The sequence below is a fragment of the Borostomias antarcticus genome, assembly GCF_949987555.1.
Source record: "Borostomias antarcticus genome assembly, chromosome: 23".
NCBI lineage: Eukaryota > Metazoa > Chordata > Actinopteri > Stomiiformes > Stomiidae > Borostomias > Borostomias antarcticus.
In genome coordinates this window covers 11870250-11891550 of record NC_140256.1, presented here as the reverse complement: position 1 = coordinate 11891550, position 21301 = coordinate 11870250, and the positions used below count along the sequence as shown (strand labels likewise).

At 48.4% G+C, this 21301-nt stretch overlaps 1 protein-coding gene across 1 annotated transcript in view; it reads left to right on the top strand.

The window, feature by feature from the left end:
• Positions 1-6820: 6820 nt before the first annotated feature.
• Positions 6821-21301, top strand: part of slf1 (SMC5-SMC6 complex localization factor 1) — a gene marked incomplete at its 3' end in the record, with an annotated part of 25803 nt that continues 11322 nt past the window's right edge. The window contains exons 1-15 of the mRNA XM_084456844.1: positions 6821-6920; positions 7042-7147; positions 7906-7984; positions 8081-8306; positions 8456-8606; positions 8860-9789; positions 11940-12092; positions 12364-12530; positions 13066-13203; positions 13419-13560; positions 14304-14472; positions 14624-14769; positions 15003-15112; positions 17451-17524; positions 21202-21294. Coding sequence (XP_084312970.1) covers positions 7043-7147; positions 7906-7984; positions 8081-8306; positions 8456-8606; positions 8860-9789; positions 11940-12092; positions 12364-12530; positions 13066-13203; positions 13419-13560; positions 14304-14472; positions 14624-14769; positions 15003-15112; positions 17451-17524; positions 21202-21294 — 2683 coding nt within the window. The 5' untranslated portion in view covers positions 6821-6920; position 7042. The remainder of the gene's footprint in view (positions 6921-7041; positions 7148-7905; positions 7985-8080; positions 8307-8455; positions 8607-8859; positions 9790-11939; positions 12093-12363; positions 12531-13065; positions 13204-13418; positions 13561-14303; positions 14473-14623; positions 14770-15002; positions 15113-17450; positions 17525-21201; positions 21295-21301) is intronic.

Genomic DNA, 21301 nt, shown 5'->3' with positions numbered 1-21301 from the left:
TCCTCTTCTCTCTCCCTCCATCAGTCACTCCTCTCCTCTGTCCCTCCATCATATACCCCTCTTCTTTCTCTCCCTCTCTCCCCATCATCGCCCTAGCCCCCCGTGCCACTGTCTGTCTGGAAGAGAGTTTATGGAGTGACTTCTCTCGAAACGTAGTGGTTTTCAATGGAGGGATTAGGGGCTTGACAGTGTAATTATAAGGATGTATGAGTGCGTGTGTGTATCTGTGTGTCTCTCTGTGTGTGAGAGTCTCTGTAAAGTATGTCTGTTTGAGCATGAGTGTGTCTGTCTGTCATTCTGCTTCTGTGTGTGTGCGCGCTTGTGACCTAAGTGTGCATGCGTTCCTTTCTGTGTTTGTTTCTGTGCATGTGTGTGTGTACATGTCTCTGTGTGGATTTGTGTACGTGTGGCTGGTGATACACTGGCACACCGAGCGTGCACGCATGGCTGCCTGTGTGTGGTACATAGGAGAGCTGAGGGAGAGACTGAGGATCGTTTTGCCCCCACACAGGGCCTCATTAGTAGGAGAAGCAGCCTGTCTCCTTTGTCTTGTCATTAGCTACTTTGAAAGCAGATGTTGAGGAGCCCCAGTGTGTTTCACACTGCTGCTACTGGGATGACTGGGGGCAGACGATGACACGTCAACTCATAGGGAAACTTCGCTGCAGTGCCATCTCCCTGCTGTCGTCTGTGTAAGACAAGACCAACACTAGGCCCATTTAGAGTGGAAGTTCACTCTGAAATATTCATCAGCTCCCAGCCCCAAGTTGGCTTTTTAAAGCCACTTAGAGCATGTCAAGTTAAAGTGAATATTACTTTAAGGTAGGCACCTAACACTGCATTCAGGAATAGAAAATACATTAAATACAAGTGTTTTAAAGAGCGATCTTATGTGCTCTCAAATGTAAGCCATTTCTGCGCCAGGCCTGGCTGTACTGTACAATAGCATATATGCTACGTTTTTTTTCTTTTTCACCTCCGCCCCAGCAAAGCATTCGTTCTTTAATAGTATTACACAAAAACTACCAGACCAATTTTCATGAAACTCAGTGGAAGCGTGTAGCATGGTCCAACTTAGAATCCATTACATTTTGGAAAAGATCCGAATCACCTCCATTCATTTTTTGGACTTCATTGACCTCCATTCGTTTTTTGGTAGAAAAAAACAACATGAATTGTCAATGGGGAGAATTCAAACGGTGATATCTCAATCACAGAGACACAGAGTTTGGACTGGCATGAAGCTTTTGACCTAACAAATGTAGCAATGTACCAAACCTGTCCTGCTTGCATGCATGTGCACGCGCAGAACCACGAAAGAGGTTTTTACTTAAGGAACTTAAAATGCTTGTGTTGCACAAGACACACAACTAAAACTGTGTGGCAACTCTAGATTAATTCAAGTCAATTGGTAGAAGGTTCATATGCTGGAGTCATGGGCTCTTTAAATTTGTGGGTTCAGCTGAGGCAAAGACACTTGGCCTGCTCTTTCCAGAGATCTAGAGTTCATTTCAAGTCCATTTCTGCATCCTGATTCTGTTCGGTGGAAGGAGTCGCACTTGTTGAGGTGGAGGATGGTGGAGAAACATCCTCAGCTGTTGTCGGCCTTGTGTCCGTCTGGTCATCAATGTAAGGGTTTTTGAAGAGGATGTTTCATTCTGGTAAACTAGTGGCTAGAGTATATTCTAGCATTAGCAGCTGGCGTTGATTTGTTTACTATTTACTCGCATGGTTCACAGGTCAAGAAAATGTGACTGGTAGGCCGGCGCATGATATGGATGTTTTTTGACGAAAATAGGTTTTATTTTCAAATGAACAATTATTATAATTAGACCAAAAAGTAAAGTTTTGAACAAAGCATTTAATAAGGTATAACTAAAATTAATTCAGCATTGGGTTTTTGGTTGTGCCAGTGTAACAGAAGAAAAAGTGACAGACATTATTTCCTATTATATATATTTTTTTTTAATATACATTTTTTGTTTTCACTGCTCCCACAAAGGACTACTGTATGTGCAAGTCACGCCAAACACCTACAAATATTCTGATTTGTATGTGTTCAGTTTTTAGAGTGGTGAGAGCAAGTGAAAATATCCACACATTTTTTAAACTGCCACCACTCCTACAATTTCTAAGCTGTGTGATTTATATGTTGTTCAAGACAACTTGGAAATGAATTGAATGCTCGTCCAACTCAAGATAACAGGGAACTTGGGGATCATTTTGAGCCGCGAGTTTCCCGAGCTGAAGTGCTTGTTGATGTTTAAACATACAGTATAATTTGATATGTATGCAATATACAGTATGTTTGTTTTATATACAGTATCTCACAAAAGTGAGTACACACCTCACATTCTTGCAAATATTTTATTATATCTTCTCATGGGACAACCCTATTGAAATGAGACTTTGATATAACTTAAAGTAGTGAGTGTACAGCTTGTATAGCAGTAGAGATTTACTGTCCTCTGAAGATAACTCAACACACAGCCATTACTGTCCACACAGCTGGCAACAAAAGTGAGTACACCTCACAATGAAAATGTCCAAATTGTGCCATTTTCCCTCCCTGGTGTCATGTCACTCTTTGTGTTAAAATATTTCAGGTGTGAATGGGGAGCAGGGCTGTTAAATTTGGTGTTCTCTCTCATACTGGTCACTGGACGTTCAACATGGCGCCTCATGGCAAAGAACTCTCTGAGGATCTGAAAAAAGAAATTGTTGCTCTTCATAAAGATGGCGTAGGCTATAGGAAGATTGCCAACTCCCTGAAACTGAGCTGCAACACGGTGTCCAAGATCATACAGCGGTTTACCAGGACAGGTTCCACTCGGAACAGGCCTCGCCATGGTCGACCAAAGAAGCTGAGTCCACGTGTTCAGCGTCATATCCAGAGGTTGGCTGCAAAAAACAGAGGTGTGAGTGCTGCCAGCATTGCTGCAGAGGTTGGAGAAGTGGGGGTCAGCCTGTCCATGCTCAGACCATACACACTTCATCAAATCGGTCAGCATGGATGCATGCATTCGCTCTGCATGCATGGCAGGGCCTGGCTGCACGACATTGAGTTGGCCATCTGATGATGTACGAAAGGAGGAGGTCTGCATGGCCGTCGTCCCAGAAGGAAGCCTCTTCTGAAGCTGATGCACAAGAGAGCCCGCAAACAGTTTGCTGAAGACAAGCAGTCTAAGAACATGGATTTCTGGAACCACGTCCTGTGGTCTGATGAGACCAAGATGAACTTATTTGGCTCAGATGGTGTCAAGCATGTGTGGCGGCATCCTGGTGAGGAATACAAAGACAATTGTGTCTTGCCTACAGTCAAGCATGGTGGAGCTAGCGTCATGGTCTGGGGCTGCATGAGTGCTGCCGGCACTGAAGGAAACATGAAGTCCAACATGTACTGTGACATTTTGAAGCAGAGCATGATCCCCTCCCTTCGGAAACTGGGCTGCAGGGCAGTTTTCCAACATGATAACGACCCCAAACACACCTCTAAGATGACCACTGCCTTGCTAAAGAAGCTGAAGGTAAAGGTGATGGATGGGCCAAGTATGTCTCCAGACCTAAACCCAATTGAGCACCTTTGGGGCATCCTCAAGCGGAAGGTGGAGGGGCGGAAGGTGTCTAACATCCACCAGCTCTGTGATGTAATTATGGAGGAGTGGAAAAGGATTCCAGTAGCCACCTGTGCAGCCCCCCACCCTACCCCTGACCCCTGCCTCTACCTGGAGCCAGGCACACTCACACACACACAGACATACACCAGTCCTGGGCTCAGATCCCCTTCCCCTCACCCTAACCCGGGTCCGTATCCTTTTCCTACTCCCTCCCTACCCCAACCCCTGCCTCTATCTGGGCCCAGGCACGCACACACACACACACACAGACACACACCAGTGTTTGCCATACCTCTCCCATGATGCTCTTAGCCTTTCTTGCTCTGAAAATGTAATTTGATGTAATTTATTGCTCTATATATGGCTCTGTGTGCTACTAACCCTGTTCTGCCTCCCCTCTCCCTAGTGCCTCTCTCTCTCCCTCCTATCTTCTAACCAGGTCCAGTGGATGCCCCACTGTCACCAGCAGACCACCCTGAGTCCGATAGATACCCCTGTGTCTGCTGTGGATGTCGTAGCAATTAGTTAACACACACACACGTACACACAGACATACACCAGTCCACTTCCGGCTTTAGGCCTGGGCCCAGTACACCCTTCCCCTCACCCTAACCCAGGTCCATATCCTTTTTCTCCCCCCACCATATCCCTGACCCCTGCCTCTACCTGGAGCCAGGCACACTCACACACACACAGACATACACCAGTCCTGGGCTCAGATCCCCTTCCCCTCACCCTAACCCGGGTCCGTATCCTTTTCCTACCCCTTCCCTACCCCAACCCCTGCCTCTATCTGGGCCCAGGCACATTCACGCACACACAGACACACACCGGTGTTTGCCATGTCTCTCCCATGATGTTATTAGCCTCTCTTACTCTGAAAATGTAATTTAATGTTATTTATTGCTTTATAAATGTTCTTAGCCGGTAGACAAACATACTCCAGGAGGATATTTCCAAATTAGATTAGTATTTCCAATTCCAATATTGGATTCGAATTGCACTCTCTTCAGCTACAGGGTAAGCTAGGTCCCATTAAACTTCACACGTCTGCACACGTTTCATTTGGTTGGCTTTTATGCTCCTCAAAACCACAAAACAATGTAAGTCATACTGCATATTTCTCAAATGTATTCTACTCCCCTACGAGAAGCCTAATGTATGTAACTTCCCAACACTGTCACCATCAGCTATTAACACATAGAAGCAGGCCACCTCGAATCAATTGACAAAAACATCTAAATGTTCAGAAACAAGTGCACAGTGACCCTGTCTTCTCCGCCCATGATGTACGTCATAAGCACAGTTGTAGAATCTGTAAACTTTTCTAGTTGATGTATCTATAGAGTCAGCATAGGCCCATCTTATTTTGTGTTTAGTTTGTAAGCATTATTCAAATGTAAGTAGTTAATTAAATGCATAGCCTATACTGTATATATCAGTGATTAAAATAGTTAATGTAGGCCAAATAGGTTCAATGGGCCAAAAAAAACAAAAACATAATCAACAATGACTAAGAAAATAACACAACATTGAGCTGGTATGATAATCTAGGCTACTGATGGTATACTGAGGAAACACATTTGAAAGTCCAGCCACCTGATCATCTGGACATAGGCCTACATATTATATTCAGCAGAATGTTGATTAAATAAATAAGACCCACATTTTCTCCTTGGCCTGCCTGTACCACAGGTGGCTAGAATTCCAGTGGTGATTGACGAGGCAACATCTTCTCGGAGAGGTTTATGAAATATACAGCATGACATTTTGGGGTTTATTTGACATGATAGAGGGATGAAGTTCATGAATATAGATTCTAATGTTTTATCTGGATGATTATATAGGCCTAGGCTATCCTGCAGTGGCATCATACCTAAAAAAACAAACAAACAGAGTATTTCCAAGTCCACCATATGCAGTACAAAATCGTGACATGCCATTTTCAAAATTATCTTAAGGTTACAACTTTTTAGTAGACGGTAGACATACCGTTAATGTTGGCAGAAAGGAAACACGTTCACATGTTGTTTTCGAAGTCCACTGGGTAATATGGATTTTGGGGTATTCCGTTGCAAGCCTTTGTCATGCTGAGACACGAAACACAATCTAGACGACTTCATTGACTGAAATCTGTGGTTCAATTTAGAACATATTGATGAAATGATTGAAAAAAAGCCTCATATAGCCTACTGTATCTCCTATATTTTGCAACTGGTATTTACTATAGCCCAGCCATCTTATTCTATGGTTTTGTCAGTGCATCTCCTCAGTCCTACATAAAAAAAGTTTCATGATGGTTGGTTTGGTCTGAGCCTACAGCACTGATTAGCCTACCCTTGTGTAGCCTAAATGAATGTAGAATAACATAGCCTAGTCTTTCCAAACAATAATTCCCCTAAAATGTACAATTTACATGGAATAGGCTAGGGTAGGCTGTACCTATATCATCATTTCAATGCCTTAGATATGTAGGCTGCTGTCATGTTGTAGCCTGCTTTAAGAGCTCAAAAAGGATTAAGAAGGCTTTTTACTGATACACACCGGGTAGGCTATCACTCATCAGTACAACGTCTTCATTACACCAGCACACCTCGTAACAGGCAAGTACATTCGGCTACACACCTTTCCACAAGAGCGCACGTTTATTTACAGTCAATGCTCACAACTGATAGCTTCAGCTCGGCTCGGTAACAAGAGAAGCGTCTCTAACAACCACCCGGAAGAACCCTCGAGAACTTCCGCATGTTGGAAAAGTCCACTATAAGATTTTATGGGGGGACACGGTAATGTTTTTAATACCCCAATGTTAAGTAGAAATTGTATGAATGAATTAGTTTAGTTTAAAATGCAGTGAAATACTATAGTATTTGAATGCATGTAGTTCACTTCAAACATTACATTATTAATTATTTGTCATTGGAGATGAATTTCCCATGCATCACCCCCGGTGGAGTGCAGTTTACTTTTGGATGGAATATTTCTTCAGTCTTCCTGTTTTGAATACGGAATTGAATAACTAGAATAATCAACAGTAACTCTATTTGTGCGAAATTTGTTGACAGATAAAATAGGGAGGGATATCAATTACTAGTGACGAAGACTCTTTCTTAAAATGGTGTAAAGGTGACTCTCAGGTCTGATGAATTTTGGCGCTAAAGTTTCACTCCGACCAGATCACCGCTCTTCAATGCAGGGGGTTTGTAAAAGTGAAAGCAATGTGCAGACAACAAGAAACATGCAGAACTTACTAGCTACGTTACCCAGTTAGCTAGTGTTGGCTAGCTGACGTTCACTTATTAAGTAAGTAACTAGTAGACAGTTCTAGCAGACAGTTAGCTAACGCTACAACAGTGACCATCTACCCCATGTTTGCCTTGTCATGCCATAATCGGTAGCTAACGTTGCTTTCTCAATCTTCCAGGATGGACAGACACATTTTCCACATCTCTGGAATGAAAATCCAAAAGACTAAGAGCAAGCTGCTCCAAGGAATAAAGCAGCTGGGTGGCGAATACATCGGTGGTTCTGTAAGTAGTCAGCTAGACAGTGTTAGCTACAGCTACTGTACAGTCAGTAGGACAATATCAGCTACACTAGCTATTACAGTACGTTAGATGGCACATTCTTGGAAGACTTACTGAACTGACTAGTGGGTATTGTTATTGTAATCAAGACAACTGTCATATAGCACAGCAATAGCTACGATCATTAACACTAAACATAACCTTTCCAATTCAAAGTGTCAGTTGTCAGTTACCGTTAGAAGACACTGAGTCAAACAGTCCACAACCACATTCATTAATCAGACTTCATTCCCAGGGGGAACGCCCCCCGCCTCCCCCCTCCCAAGTAGATAATAGCAGGATGAGCCAATGAGAGTTGGTCTGGGTCACACCTGTCAGACAGTTCATTCAGAGACAGATGAACAGTGGGTGATGATTAGTCCTGAAGAATGACCTTAATTGGTTTTCTGATGCTGGGGTGTATTTTTGACTCGATGTAATTTTATCTTTGCCCTCAATTGCCTCTCATTTTAGTTACAGCCTGGGCGGTATAGTGTCTATGCAGTCCCTAGGAACACCATACACTGTAAAGTTAACCCTTTACCCTACGCTCACCATGTCTAGAACAGGACAGGTTGTTCTAGGCCTATTGTTTTAGCACTTAAGATTAGTAGACATAGTTAAGCATGGTGGTGGTGTGTGATATCCTTATGCCTTTATCTTTGCCATTACAATGGTTATACTTGGCCATGGTTGAGTTTGAGCGGCTATTTGTCTCCCAGGTTTACAATGAAAGAATCACACATCTCATAGTCAGCCGTGCCATCGCCAGTGAGAAGTTTGTGGCAGCCTGTGCACAGGGTAAGTGAGGAGGACAATTATGACGGTCAAAGTATCCTGTTCCGATAGCAGAGGGTTGTGTTTTGAAATGCATTTGCTATTTCTGTGCCCTGCCAGGGAAATGGATAGTGACTCCGGAGTATGTGATGGAGAGCGTGAAGAAGGGGTGGTGGCTGCCAGAGGGGCCCTATGAGCTACGCATGGCCCCTCAGGCTCCTGGGCTCTCCAACCCAGTCTGTGTGTGGAGGGAGAGGGTGGCATGCGGGGTCCTAGCTGGGGCCTTTGAGGGCTGGGTCGTCCTACTGATGATTGAGGAGCCCGGTCTCAGAGACATGTTCACAAGGTGAGAAGCCCTACTTAATGCCCGTCTAAATTCCTGGGTGAGAGGTTGTGCCTGGTTAACGAGTATGCACATTTTGCTTAAATGATCAACATTAAAATCAAATACAGCTGTAGATAAAATGATAATTATCTTCTTTGCCTGTGTGTCAGAATCCTGACAGCAGGGAAGGCCAGAGTCTACTCATGTCCACCTCCGTCCCAGGCTGCAGTGACACACATGTTGACGTATAAAAAGCACGTGAAGTCCTACTGTGCAGCTCCTTGTTATTCCGTGCACCACATCGCTCAGCATCTGTTTGGGGTAAATACTTCTAAGTGCTCAAAAGCTTTTGTTTCTTCTTATCTTATTCTCAAATAGCTCTGTGGCATATATCCACATTTCCCATGCAACTGACAATTACGCACACCTGCTTGAGCTAATCCAACAATCAAAGACTTGAATTAACCCAGTTCAGTCAAAATTTGAATCAGATTGGACACTGCCAGTGTGCTTTCATATGTCAATGGGCTTGGCAGGAAGTCTGGATGTAACTGATCTGTGGTCTGGTCCTCAGAAGCTGTGTTGTGGCATGGGCGTACCGTGGACAGAAGCAGGTCCAGCAGAGGAGGAAAAGAACTCAGCTGTGTCCTCAATACTGGAGACCGAGGCCAGGGACTCAGAGCTGGAGGCCAAGACCAGGGAGTCAGAAATGGAGGCTGAGCCCAGGGACTCAGGGCTGGAGGCCAAGACCAGGGAGTCAGAAATGGAGGCTGAGCCCAGAGACTCAGAGATGGAGGCTGATTCCAGGGACTCAGAGCTGATGATCGAAATCAGCGACTCAGAGCTAGAGACCAAAACCAGGGACTCAGAGCTGATGATCGAAATCAGCGACTCAGAGCTAGAGATCGAAATCAGCGACTCAGAGCTAGAGACCGAAACCAGGGAATCAGAGCTGAAGATCGAAATCAGCGAATCAGAGCTAGAGACCGAAACCAGGGACTCAGAGCTGAAGATCGAAATCAGCGACTCAGAGCTAGAGACCGAAACCAGGGACTCAGAGCTGAAGATCGAAATCAGCGACTCAGAGCTAGAGACCGAAACCAGGGACTCAGAGCTAGAGACCAAAACCAGGGACTCAGAGCTGATGATCGAAATCAGCGACTCAGAGCTAGAGATCGAAATCAGCGACTCAGAGCTAGAGACCGAAACCAGGGACTCAGAGATGAAGGTTGAGCCCAGGGACTCAGAGATGGAGGCTGAGCCCAGGAAGTCAGAGATGGAGGCTGAGCCCAGGGACTCAGAGATGAAGGTTGAGCCCAGGGACTCAGAGATGGAGGCTGAGCCCAGGAAGTCAGAGATGGAGGCTGAGCCCAGGGACTCAGAGATGAAGGCTGAGCCCAGGGACTCAGAGATGAAGGCTGAGCCCAGGGACTCAGAGATGGAGGCTGAGCCCAGGAAGTCAGAGCTGGAGATGGAGCTCATGGACTACATATTAAAAGCAGAGGTGGGTTCCAATCGTTGTTGCTCTAGAGCAGGGGTGCCCAACATGTCGGTCGCGATCGACCAGTAGAGGTTATTTTGGTAGATCTCGTGCCATAAAAAAAAAAGCCATAAAAAAAAAGGTGTGACTTGATGACGCACATTGAAGTTGTGCGTACTGTAGGCAAAGTGCATAATAAGACAGTCATATCACCTCCCTTGTTGTCCAAATTAGCTACTTTTGCCTCCTGCTGCTTTGTACGTAGATTGCAAGTGTGACCGTTTTGTACAGCAGTTTAGCTGAGTAGCTGAGTATTTTATTCATGATTGAATCATGTGTGGGCTGATTTCATCATGTCAAGAATAGCAAGGCCAGCTCCTCTTTCACTTTGCCTTCATCAGTGTGCTCTTAGTCACTTGTTTAGAAAGGAGATGCACTTGTGAGTTCTGGTGAGTAGTAGTACACTGACTATCTACGTTGATTGTAAGTCGCTTTGGATAAATGTCAGCTAAATGACTAATGTAATGTTTGTGGGGCTTCTACAGTAGAGATTCTCAAAGCTACTTTCACTTTCAATCAAATAGGCGTTCTACATCCACAAACTCTTGAAAATTAACCACTTCCAATTAGTATTTATTAAATCTATTTTGTACTACGATAAACTAGAGGGCAGATAGTAGCCTAGCAAAATCAATCAAATACTCATAATGGCTAAATACAAAGTCCGGATTATGCAACCCTGGCTGACTCCATTCAGTGCAACAGTAGATTCATCAGAGTAATATTGTGCTGTGTGAATTGTGCTGTGTGACAGTCGTTTAAGTAGGCTAAGAAGACACTCTGTTCTGATAACTAGCTGACTGTTAGGCTACCTGTACCTGTCAAGATTGTGTAACGCACATATAACCAAGTTAACGTTCCTTGGACAACAAAGTTAACGTTCCTTGTGCTTATTGCTACTATGCATAGTCTATCTGCAGTTCCAACCTCTGCTGTAATTTTTTCCCCCATTGCTGAAATGCCAAATGTCGGGGGGATCATTAAATAACTATCTATCTATCTATCTATCTATCTATCTATCTGTCTATCTGTCTATCTGTCTATCTGTCTGTCTGTCTGTCTGTCTGTCTGTCTGTCTGTCTACCCACCCACCCTTCCTTCCTTCCTTCCTTCCTTCCTTCCTTCCTTCCTTCCTTCCTTCCTTCCTTCCTTCCTTCCTTCCTTCCTTCCTTCCTTCCTTCCTTCCTTCCTTAATTCCTTCCTTCCTTCATTCCTTTATTCATTCCTTCATTCTTTCCTTTGATTGTGAATCAGTAACCTTACTGTTGTTGTTATTTTGGTGTTCAGCAATGAGATAAGATATGACTTCCCATGTCCCATGAGACGTGAATTCAAACCTAGCCTATGTAAAGTGACCAGGGACAGAGGGTGATCTTGTTGAGCTGGTCAATTTAAACGTAGCTCGCAAGCCCAAAAAAGTGTGGGCAGCCCTGTTCTAGAGAAAAACTCACACATAAAAATGCAGAATGTCCGGATGCCAATGTATTGTGATGGCCTGACTGCGTACAGTTGCAGGACATCACATATTTGAAGGTTGTTTTTTTTCTGCAGGGGCGGAAAAGACTTGTCTTTCCAGAGTTCCTGAGTTACCAGGCCCCCAGTCCACGCTCCCAGGTGCGCAGATCTGCTCCGAGCATATTAATACAGCAGCACATCTGCCATACATCAGTACTGCATGATTGTAAAATGAATATGCGATTTGTCAGGCAGATCAGGTCATTCAATTTCCTTTATGTCAGGCCCTTCAATGAAAAGATGACATTCTGGGCAAGGACGCATCATATCCGGGTCACCTGATTTAACCAGTGCTGTCACCTGATTGGTGAAGCATGATTGGCAGACCTATTAAGGCCGGTCTCCTCAGCCATGTCTGTGCCTCCCCGAGTGGATTCTCGTATATGATTGCCATTATGAACGGTCATGTAGTTCTTTTTAGAGATGCGTAACTCCATATGGAAGAGGCTAATAAGTGACAGTAACCAAGATGACCTCGGGAACCTCTGAAGAACAGTAGACCCTGCTCTCATTATACATCTCCTCTGCTTTTCCATTTCCCACTTCTAACTTCTTATTTTTGGAGCTCTCCTTTTTTTTTTTTCTTCCTCTCTGTCCAGACAAGGACAGTGGCATCTAACTTCCACACCCTGAAGAATCTCATAGAGTGTGGAGGCTTCATGCAGGCCTTGGAGGACGTCCAGAGCTGCCTGTTCCCCGGTGCGCTCCCCTCCGTACCCAGCATGGCCTCCCTCATGCTGCACGCCCTCCAGGTATGATGACCAGCCTGCGCTCTCTCTCCCTCTCTCTCTCTCTCTCTCTCTCTCTCTCTCTCTCTCTCTCAGGGTTGGCGTTCAGTCCTACAGTTAGAAACTAAATTGAATCTGAAATTTGTATGTGTATCTGCTATTCATTCCCAGCATGAATGTTCACCTTTCAGTTGTCTCTGTTGCCTCCGGCGGTTACAGTATCTCCCTGGCCTGTTTGTGTTGCTGACACAGAACTGCTCCCCCTACCTCTTAACGTTTCCTCTGTGCCCTGCAGGGTAAAGCTACGTGTAGCTTCCTCGCGGCCTTCTGGCAGATTCTCTACAGGCTCCTGAGAAACAACCCCTCCTGGGCATCTCCCACCACCACCAAGTACTTCAGCCAGCTGCTGCAGTGCCCCGAGTGTAAGAGTGGCCTCTGGTCCTTGCTGGACACGTCCATCAGGTACGGTCGGGTGCGCGTGAGTCTGGAGTCAAAACATGGGCAGAGGGGCGGAGCCTACCTTTCAAATCTAGCTGCGGCAGCATTTTTGAACATTATTTCATCGGGAGTGTCTAGGCGGGACAAAAATGAAAAACTCGATCTACATTTTCCAGTTTGTGTAATGTGAAGTGAGAGTTAACGTGAGAAGAAAGTCCAAGTGAATCGCACCTTGTATGCCAGATATAGAGTGCGGGACTCGTTAGTAATACTTGAAAAGTGGAAATCGGCACTATCTCCGCGGGCCAATCAGCACCCTATACAACATCCGATCGGATTCTCATTGGTGTCCACAAATATTACAGCCTGTTCCCAGAAGTTCTTGCCGTAGCGAGAGCTTCTGGGTACTCAGAATAGCGTTAACAATGCATGTTCAGACGTGTCGTGAAGAGAGTCTTCAGGATGTCCTGCTCTAGACGAGAAGACCCCATGTGCTCTGTATGTCACAGTGACACAGCTATTAACCACTTCCTTTCCCCGTGGGGTGGTGTGTCATCAGGTACTGCATGTCCAGCGAGGCCACCAGCTGTCACTCCCTCCCAAGCCCCGCCTCCCCAGAACTACTGCGCTTCCACGGCAACCTGCAGAAGTTTGTGCTGAAGCTCTTTCAGTGGGAACTCCATTCTGCAAACTCAGGGTAACTAGCCACCCTTGATGTTAGAGCGAGACAACTTATTTGTATGTTGGTGAAGAGCCCTCTTTTATGAGAAATACCTTTTTGAGAATTTACTCAACATTTAATACACATTTAATAAACATTTAGTATAGATTAGCACTGTGATACTTAACGAAGCTGTGTTCAATGAAAGCAACGATTATGTCCAGCGACTCCTCACAGTTCTCTTCCCTCAGAGGGTCAACCGGTCTGCGCACTTCTGTGCTCTATGGAAGCTTCTGGAATGTGTGGGAGCGTTTAACCCTGGGCTCCCGCCCTGTCCGACAGCTCGCCCAGCTCCTGGTCCAGGCCACCGTCTGGGAGCTGTCGGTCAGCCAGGTACAGTACACATACATGCACCTCAGTCACACACACACACACACACACACACACACACACACACACACACACACACACACACTCCCTGCCACCACCTCTGGGATGGCTCTGGTGAAGAAGTGGTAAACAGACCAGCTAGACTGAAGCCTAGTTTATACTGTATAAGACAAGATATGGCTTTGGGCAATGAGCCATAGATGCAACTTCAGCTTCATTTGTCCCCGAAGAGCTACAGGTTTTACGGCACAATACGATAAAAACGCAAGACAATAAAAACATATATATGCAAAAGGTCCAGTAGGATAAATAAAAAATAAATAAAAAAGTCATACAGCACATAAGGTATGTCACAACCCTAATCCTCAACTCAACGACACCATTATTTCAAGAACAACACCATCACTATCAACCCCCCTGGACTGAGTTCAGAAGGGAAATGGCCCGTATCCGTTCCTCCTCCCAGGGGGGACGTCTGAAGCGGCTTGTCTTAAACACAGCCTAAACTAGGCCTCTTTAGCCTTCCTTAACGCCTGCTCTCCTGAACGTTATTTTACTATCCATGGTTTAATGTCTATTTTTCTTACCTTTTCACTATCTTTATCTTCTTACCTGCCCCGGGACTGCGGGCGGAAAATATCATTTTTGCTAAACCTGGTACAACAACAAGGTTAACGTGTCTCTTTTGTACGTCGTCCCTGATCAAATAAAGAAATTCAAATTCAAAGCGTGGCCCTGTCGTGCAGGGGGAGGAGCCGGCGGAGAGGGAGAGGGGGCGGGACCTGGCGCTGGTCCTGCAGGACATGCTGTCGTCGGTGGTGGAGTACTGGTGTCAGACGCACGGCGCACGCAACCGCGTGGCGGTGGAGCAGGGCCTGGCGGACCTGGCCGAGCACATCGCCGTCCTCTGTCAGGGTACGCCCGCCGCCACACACATGCCGCACGCACGCCGATTCAGGGAGTAGCGCACAGCCGTTTGACTGACCGCTAAGCGGCTAAGATGATCCTGGTGATGTAGAAACCCGAGAGGAGAGTCGTGATGCGTGCCGTCTCTCCTCCCCACCAGACCTCTCGCCCGACGTCCTGACGGCGCTGGTCCCCAGGATGCCCTCCGCCCGGCTGAAGATGGTCACGGCGGACGCCGTCTTCAGGAGCCTCTGCTCCAGGAGCGGCCTGGTCATGGGGGCGGAGCCTCTCACCCTGAGGAAGATCGTACGTCGCACCCCGGGGGTCTCGCCTCCGCTTTTCTGATCTGAACGTGATCTGATTGACCTTATTTGTCAGATCCAGAGTCCCCACCTGCGAATAGTCTAACCCCCTTCCCTCTGTGTGTGTGTGTGTGTGTGTGTGTGTGTGTATATATGTGTGTGTGTGTGTGTATATATATGTGTGTGTGTGTGTGTGTGTCTGTGTGTGTGTGTCCATCCGTCCGTCCGTCCCGACAGCTGACGTCGTACCTCCCTGCTCTGGGCAGGCTGGCTGGGGGCAGGCCAGGTGGTCCCGGCGCCGAACCCGCCTCCCACAGCTGGACCCACCATCCGGGCTCTGGACCAGGGTCAGTACAGAACCACCCGTATCTCTGTCTCCAGGTCCCCTGTCTGTCGCGTCAGCCTTCCCTCGCGTATCGTCCTCTGCCCAGGGAGCCGTCCCCTCACTGCAGCCGGTCTCACCAGGGGAGACCAGCGAACGACGGACGGGTTCAAGGGCGATGATGGAGTGTGAGCGGAGAGGAGAGATACGGAAAGACAGCGAACACCTGGAGAGAGAATATGAGGTGGAGCACCAGGTTATCCGAGGGAGGGAGGGAGGGAGGGAGGGAGGGAGGGAGGGAGGGAGGGAGGGAGGGAGGACTGAGAGAGTGTGGGGAACCGGCTCCTGGGGTCACCTCACCCCGTGAGCGAGCTGTCAGTCGAGGTTCACGGGCGGTGGTGCGGGGAGGAGGCTAGACACCCAACGTGCCGATCTGGCAGACAGACAACCCCTCCTCCTCCTCACCTGTGCCCCCCATACCAGGCAGCTGCCCCCCTGCCTCCCCTCCATCATCACTCCGCTGGCGGGGAGTTGAGCCCGGAGTCACCGGGGGGCGGGTTCAGCCGGAGGCTAGCGGTTCACTCGCAGACCCGCCTCCTCCTCTCTGCTCTCTGTGCTCAGATGCCAACCGACCACAGACTACTCCCTGGTCTGGTCCTGCCCCGGTTTTCACTCGACAAACAGGAAGCTCTATCACTCGCTCCGGAGAGATAGTTCGTTTTTCACTTCACGTCAAACGGATGAGGGGGGGGGGGCACACACAAAAAAACCCGGAAACCTCGCGCGAACCTTCGTTGTCGTCTCGTTCGGGTGGGTGTGCGCGTTAGCGGTGCCCGTCGAGGGCGGCGGCGGGCAGGGGGGGAGGGGGGGGAGGGGGGGGGAGGGGGGGGAGCGCGCTCCTGCAGGGACGAATCGAGCGAATCGAAACAAACTATTGAATGCGAACCGTGGAACTCCTCTGAGTGAGCCGGTGTCGGGTGGGTGGTGAGGAAAGAAAAACTCACCATGATGAGATGAGTGGAGATGTGTTGCTCAGCCCCTCTACACACACAGCCCAACACGCCATCCAGCACCCCTACCCCTCAACACACACAGCCCAACACGCCATCCAGCACCCCTACCCCTCAACACACACAGCCCAACACGCCATCCAGCACCCCTACCCCTCAACACACACAGCCCAACACGCCATCCAGCACCCCTACCCCTCAACACACACAGCCCAACACGCCATCCAGTACCCCTACCCCTCAACACACACAGCCCAACACGCCATCCAGCACCCCTACCCCTCAACACACACAGCCCAACACGCCATCCAGCACCCCTACCCCTCAACACACACAGCCCAACACGCCATCCAGTACCCCTGCGTTCCGGTGGAGCCTCTGCGGGCGGAGATGGAGGCCGGAGGGAGGGACGCGCTGGTCCTCTCTGGAGGGTCACGGGGGGGGGGGGGGGGGGGAGAGGGACGAGGACAGACAGGCCAGGCGATGTCGGTCTGCAGCCGACCTATATGGACATCGGGTTGAGGAGTGGCACTTCTCTTCCTCTATTCACACACATATACTCTCTCTCTCTCTCTCTCTCTCTCTCTCACACACACACACACACACACACACACACACACACACACACACACACACACACACACACACACACACACACACACACACACACACACACACACACACATCTCTTCACAGACTTGTCCCTGCTAATAACAAGCTACGTGACAGGACGTGTTCCTTCCCCACTGCTGGGAGCTTCTTCCCCGCTTCTGAACAAGCCAATTACCAGGGAACAAGCGTCTCCCCCCTGTAGTACGCAGGGCTCTCCTCTTCCCTGTCACACACACACACACACACACACACACACACACACACACACACACACACACGTCAAGCGTCCTGCCGGCAGATCCCATATAGCCACTCATAGGACTACTGACAGCACACAGCTATTAGCACGCCGGAGCTGTGAAGAGCCTTCACTCACTTTGAGTATGTATTCCTCCTAATCTGCTTCTTCAGATTGAATTCTCTGTTTTGGAGGGGCGCGTAAGTGGGGAGATGTGCATTGGGAAATAAGTTTAGGAAGTCACAGAGTACACCGTGTCATAGGAATTCAGTAGTTCATTAGCTGGATTCCACAGCATACTGTGTCCCAAGTTGCATTTTTGTGTATGTTCTGTGAGGTACTGGTAAATTGTATTTTTTTTGTGTACATGCATGTGCGTTATATTTGGTTTGCCTCTAGGGGTGGTGTTATGAGTCATCATGTACCATATATCATATCACATCGCCAGACGCCGCTCTGATTAGTAGTGACGACCTCTGACAGAGTCCCCTTTCTCTACCCAGAATGCTGAGCGCTCATATTAACGGAACCAACCCGGGGAGGGAGAACAGAGGTCTGAACAGAGTCAACGCTGTAGGTGAGGCCTGCACCACACACACACACACACACACACACACACACACACACACACACACACACACACACACACACACACACCTGGCTACAAGCTGCACGTTTGCAAAAATGATTTTGAACGGAACGATGCACAGGTCACAAGTTAGGAGAAGGTGATAGCCTCGTCATCATTTTGAGCTTAATGACGAGCGTATAATGCGCGTATAAAAGCACGGCGATTAGCATATAGGCCAGAGCAGTCTTGTGACTAGTCAGCTTTCTGGTTGCTTTGGTGGCTGCAGTATTGTGTGTGAGGAAGAGGAGGGTGGATCCTCTTCAGAATGCTTCACCTTCCTCTTTACCTTCCACTTCCATCATCTCATTACAATTCTATGCCGGTGCCTATTTTTTTTCTTTTTCTACTCTAATTCCCTATTTTTTTGGAGAGTAGGCAATAAATAAATAAGAGACACCGAAATAACGGGTAAAAACAACAGCCCACAGCACAGGCGCGCACAGCGGTCGTCAGATCGCCAGTTTGAGAATGTTAAATGCAGCGATTAAGGCGGCGCGCTGCGAGAGTGAGCGAGAGTGCGCGTCCAACTTCCGCGCAATTAGAGGCATGGCACTTGGCGTGAACTCTCCGAGGTGCCAGCGTTCATATCTCCTCCCTCCGCCTGATCAGAAAGGCCCCGCGCTAGAGGGGGGGCGGGGGGGGGGAGAGGGGGCGGGAGACTCGAGGCTGTTGGCATGTGTTGTTCTTCCTCTACGTGATCTCTGTACCGATGCGGTGGCCATTAATTTTTGATGAACCTTCGGTATATCTGCTCCTCTCCTGGCCCTGCCCTCCCAGGCTGCCTGCCTCTCTTATTCACTCCGGCTCCGGTGCACTCTCTCAACCTCCCTCATTCACTCGCACACACAAACACACACGCGCGTGCCCGTACACACACACACACACACACACACACACACACACACACACACACACACTTACACACACACACACTTCAGTTGTCTTTCCTATGCGCCACCTTTCTTTGCAGCTTCTCTCCAGCTTCATGGACACTTGTACCCCCCCCCCTCAGCAGCAGGGAGGGCTGGAGAGAGAGAGAGAGAGAGAGAGAGTGAGAGAGAGAGAGAGAGAGATAGAGGGAGATAGAGGGAGAGAGAGGCCTTGGGAGGGTTGTCTGTTTTGCAGTCTCTCTTTGACAGCTCAACTAACTCCCATTCTAACTCAGCGTCTGGACTGCGGATCGGGGGGTTTCAAAATAATAACCAGCATTCAAGGCTACAAAAAAAGGGGCTTGTCCACGTGAAATGTCAGGTCAGGACAATTTGCATATAATTGTTGCAAGGTGGCGGCGTGGTGGACGCAGGCTGCCCTGGATATCACATTAAGCCTCTGGAGCTTGTTTTCAGAAAGGCCAGAATGAACAGTAACTGGCGCTGCACGGCTTTCCATCACAATCCCAACAAGCCGCGCTGTTATTGGACGCTTCAGCCAACGGCTCGCCGGTCCAGCTCGCCAGACACTCACCAGGACTGCCGGCAGGGATATAAAGAGGCGACACATATACACTTAACTTCTCTATTAAAGTGTGAAACGGGGGATTGTTGGGGGATTTATAGAAAAGGACAGGCGGATTTATTCTTTCCGTGCTTGTAAATGCTGAGCGTGCAATTACCCTATAATGGAGGTGTTGTGTCCAAATTGGGGCCATTAAAGTGATTTAGCAGCGCGTGGATTGGCCCTGGCATTTGCGAGGATGTGTACACATGGGGTGCTGTGGAACGGGCGTTTAATCGTGCCGCCTTTGAGCCCGGTAATGGCGGAGTACGCCATGTAGCAGCAGACTGACCTGAACAACTCATCAAGGCAGAGCTGGGCTCCGGTTGGCCATTGTTGTTATTGTTGTTGGTTTTATGGGATGTCTCTCTGATTTGTTCAGAGCATTTAGGAATTCTAGTTTTCTTAAATGGCGAAAAAATATGGAGTTACTTTTTAATTTCCATTCAGAAAACTGTACTCAGTACAGCAGATTGATATTGAATATTTCTTGGCTCGTGTTGTCTGGTGTCCCCCCACCCTCCACCCCCGGGGGCTGCATCAGGACAGACCAGTGACACTGGGAACAGACCGCTCCCAATTGGGTCATGGTTCTGCGTCCGGACAATCTGGGAGCGGATCTGATCGACCCATCCCGCTGAAACTCACTCCCCTCTAAACTTCGGACTCTCCCAGGCAGGCAGACGGGACCGACGGACCGAGCGCTCGCGCCCCCAGACCCTCACCAGAGCCGAGCAGAGGATTCCTGCTAGGATCTCCTTCGCTTTCATCCCCGGACTGAGTTTCTTTTTCTTTTCTTTTTTTTCTGTTACAGTAGGAGACGGCGGTGGGACACGGCACCAGACCCCGCCGCGTGTCAACTATACGTTCGTCTTTTTCTCCTGTAGATGAGTAGTTTAGGATAACTAACCTAAATATTCCTCTGCTTGATGTTTTCAAAACTGCTGATAAACAGCCTCCTTCTTTTGGCCCCTCAGCCTCTCTGTGAGGTGTGGATGACATTTAGCGCTGCCGGAGCCTCGAGGACTCTGGGAAGAAAGAAGCGGTTGATGTCGAGGGAAGACCGGAGCGTTTTCAATATATTTATCTGCGCTTTGAAATGCAACATTTCCTTCTCGGCACCGCTCTCTCTGTCTCTCTCTCTCTCTCTCTCTCTCCCCTTCTCTCCGCTCTCCTTCCTCCCTCCCTCCCTGCGTCCTGCCCTCTCTGGTGGAGTGGAGCTGGGGGTTCGGGGTTCGGGGCTGCGTGGCGTCCTGGGGAGAGCCAGTAAAGCGTTTATTAGGGGCTTTGCAGCCCTGCATTATACTGGCGAGCACAGAGGCACTCATGCTTGGCCTTTAACTTCCCTCTGAAGTTCAGCCATACATGAAAGGGGAGGGTACCGGCCCTCTAATATATTCCTGATTTAATATCGTATCAAAAAGAGAGGGAGGGGAGGAGGGAACAGAAGAGGAGGTTGGAAAATGTAAATAAAAGGCTTGAGAGGCTCTCTGTGGCCGGGCGTCGGTAGTTTGCTGATTAAACATGGCGAGCCGCCCCTGGCGGTGCCCAGTGGAGCTTTTGAACCCTGGGTGTGTGAACAATCCTGTTGGAGGCTTTGTGCCTGGGCTGTCTACCATAACTTCCTCCTGACCCACAATGCAGGGCAGGAGGACGGACCCACGGCGTTCCCACAACCACTCAGCAGACAGGGATTCACTTTGTGGGGCGCTGCCTCTGCTGTAAGTGGAAATTCACTCCGTCCCTGTCCCCCATCCCCCCCCCCCCCCCAAAAATAAAAGAGGAGGAGAGTGTGGAGAAAGAGCCGATTCACCATCTAAGAGATGTTTTTTTTTTTCTTTTCTTATCTCCCTCCTTTCTTCTTAAATCGGATTCTCATTGGAGGGTTGAACATTTTTTTTGGGTCAAGTTTTTTTTTCTTTTTTTCTCCTGGTTGGGGACATTTCTCCCGCCTGTTATTGGTTTGCTTGCCGCACAGGGGACAATAGGCAGGACAAGGACACACCCTAATTTTGGATTTCTCTCTTTGCCTCCTCTCTTCTTCTTCTCCTCTCCGCTGTCTGTCCATTCGCCCTGTGTGTGTGTGTGCGTGTGTGTGCACGTGTGTGTGTGTCCGTGTCCTGGCGAAGGGGAGACCCTCCTCCACACAGCCTGCAAGAGGAACGATGTGAAGACGCTGCTGCAGATCCTGGCGGTTCCTGGGACCGACGTGGACGTTAAAGGTAGGTG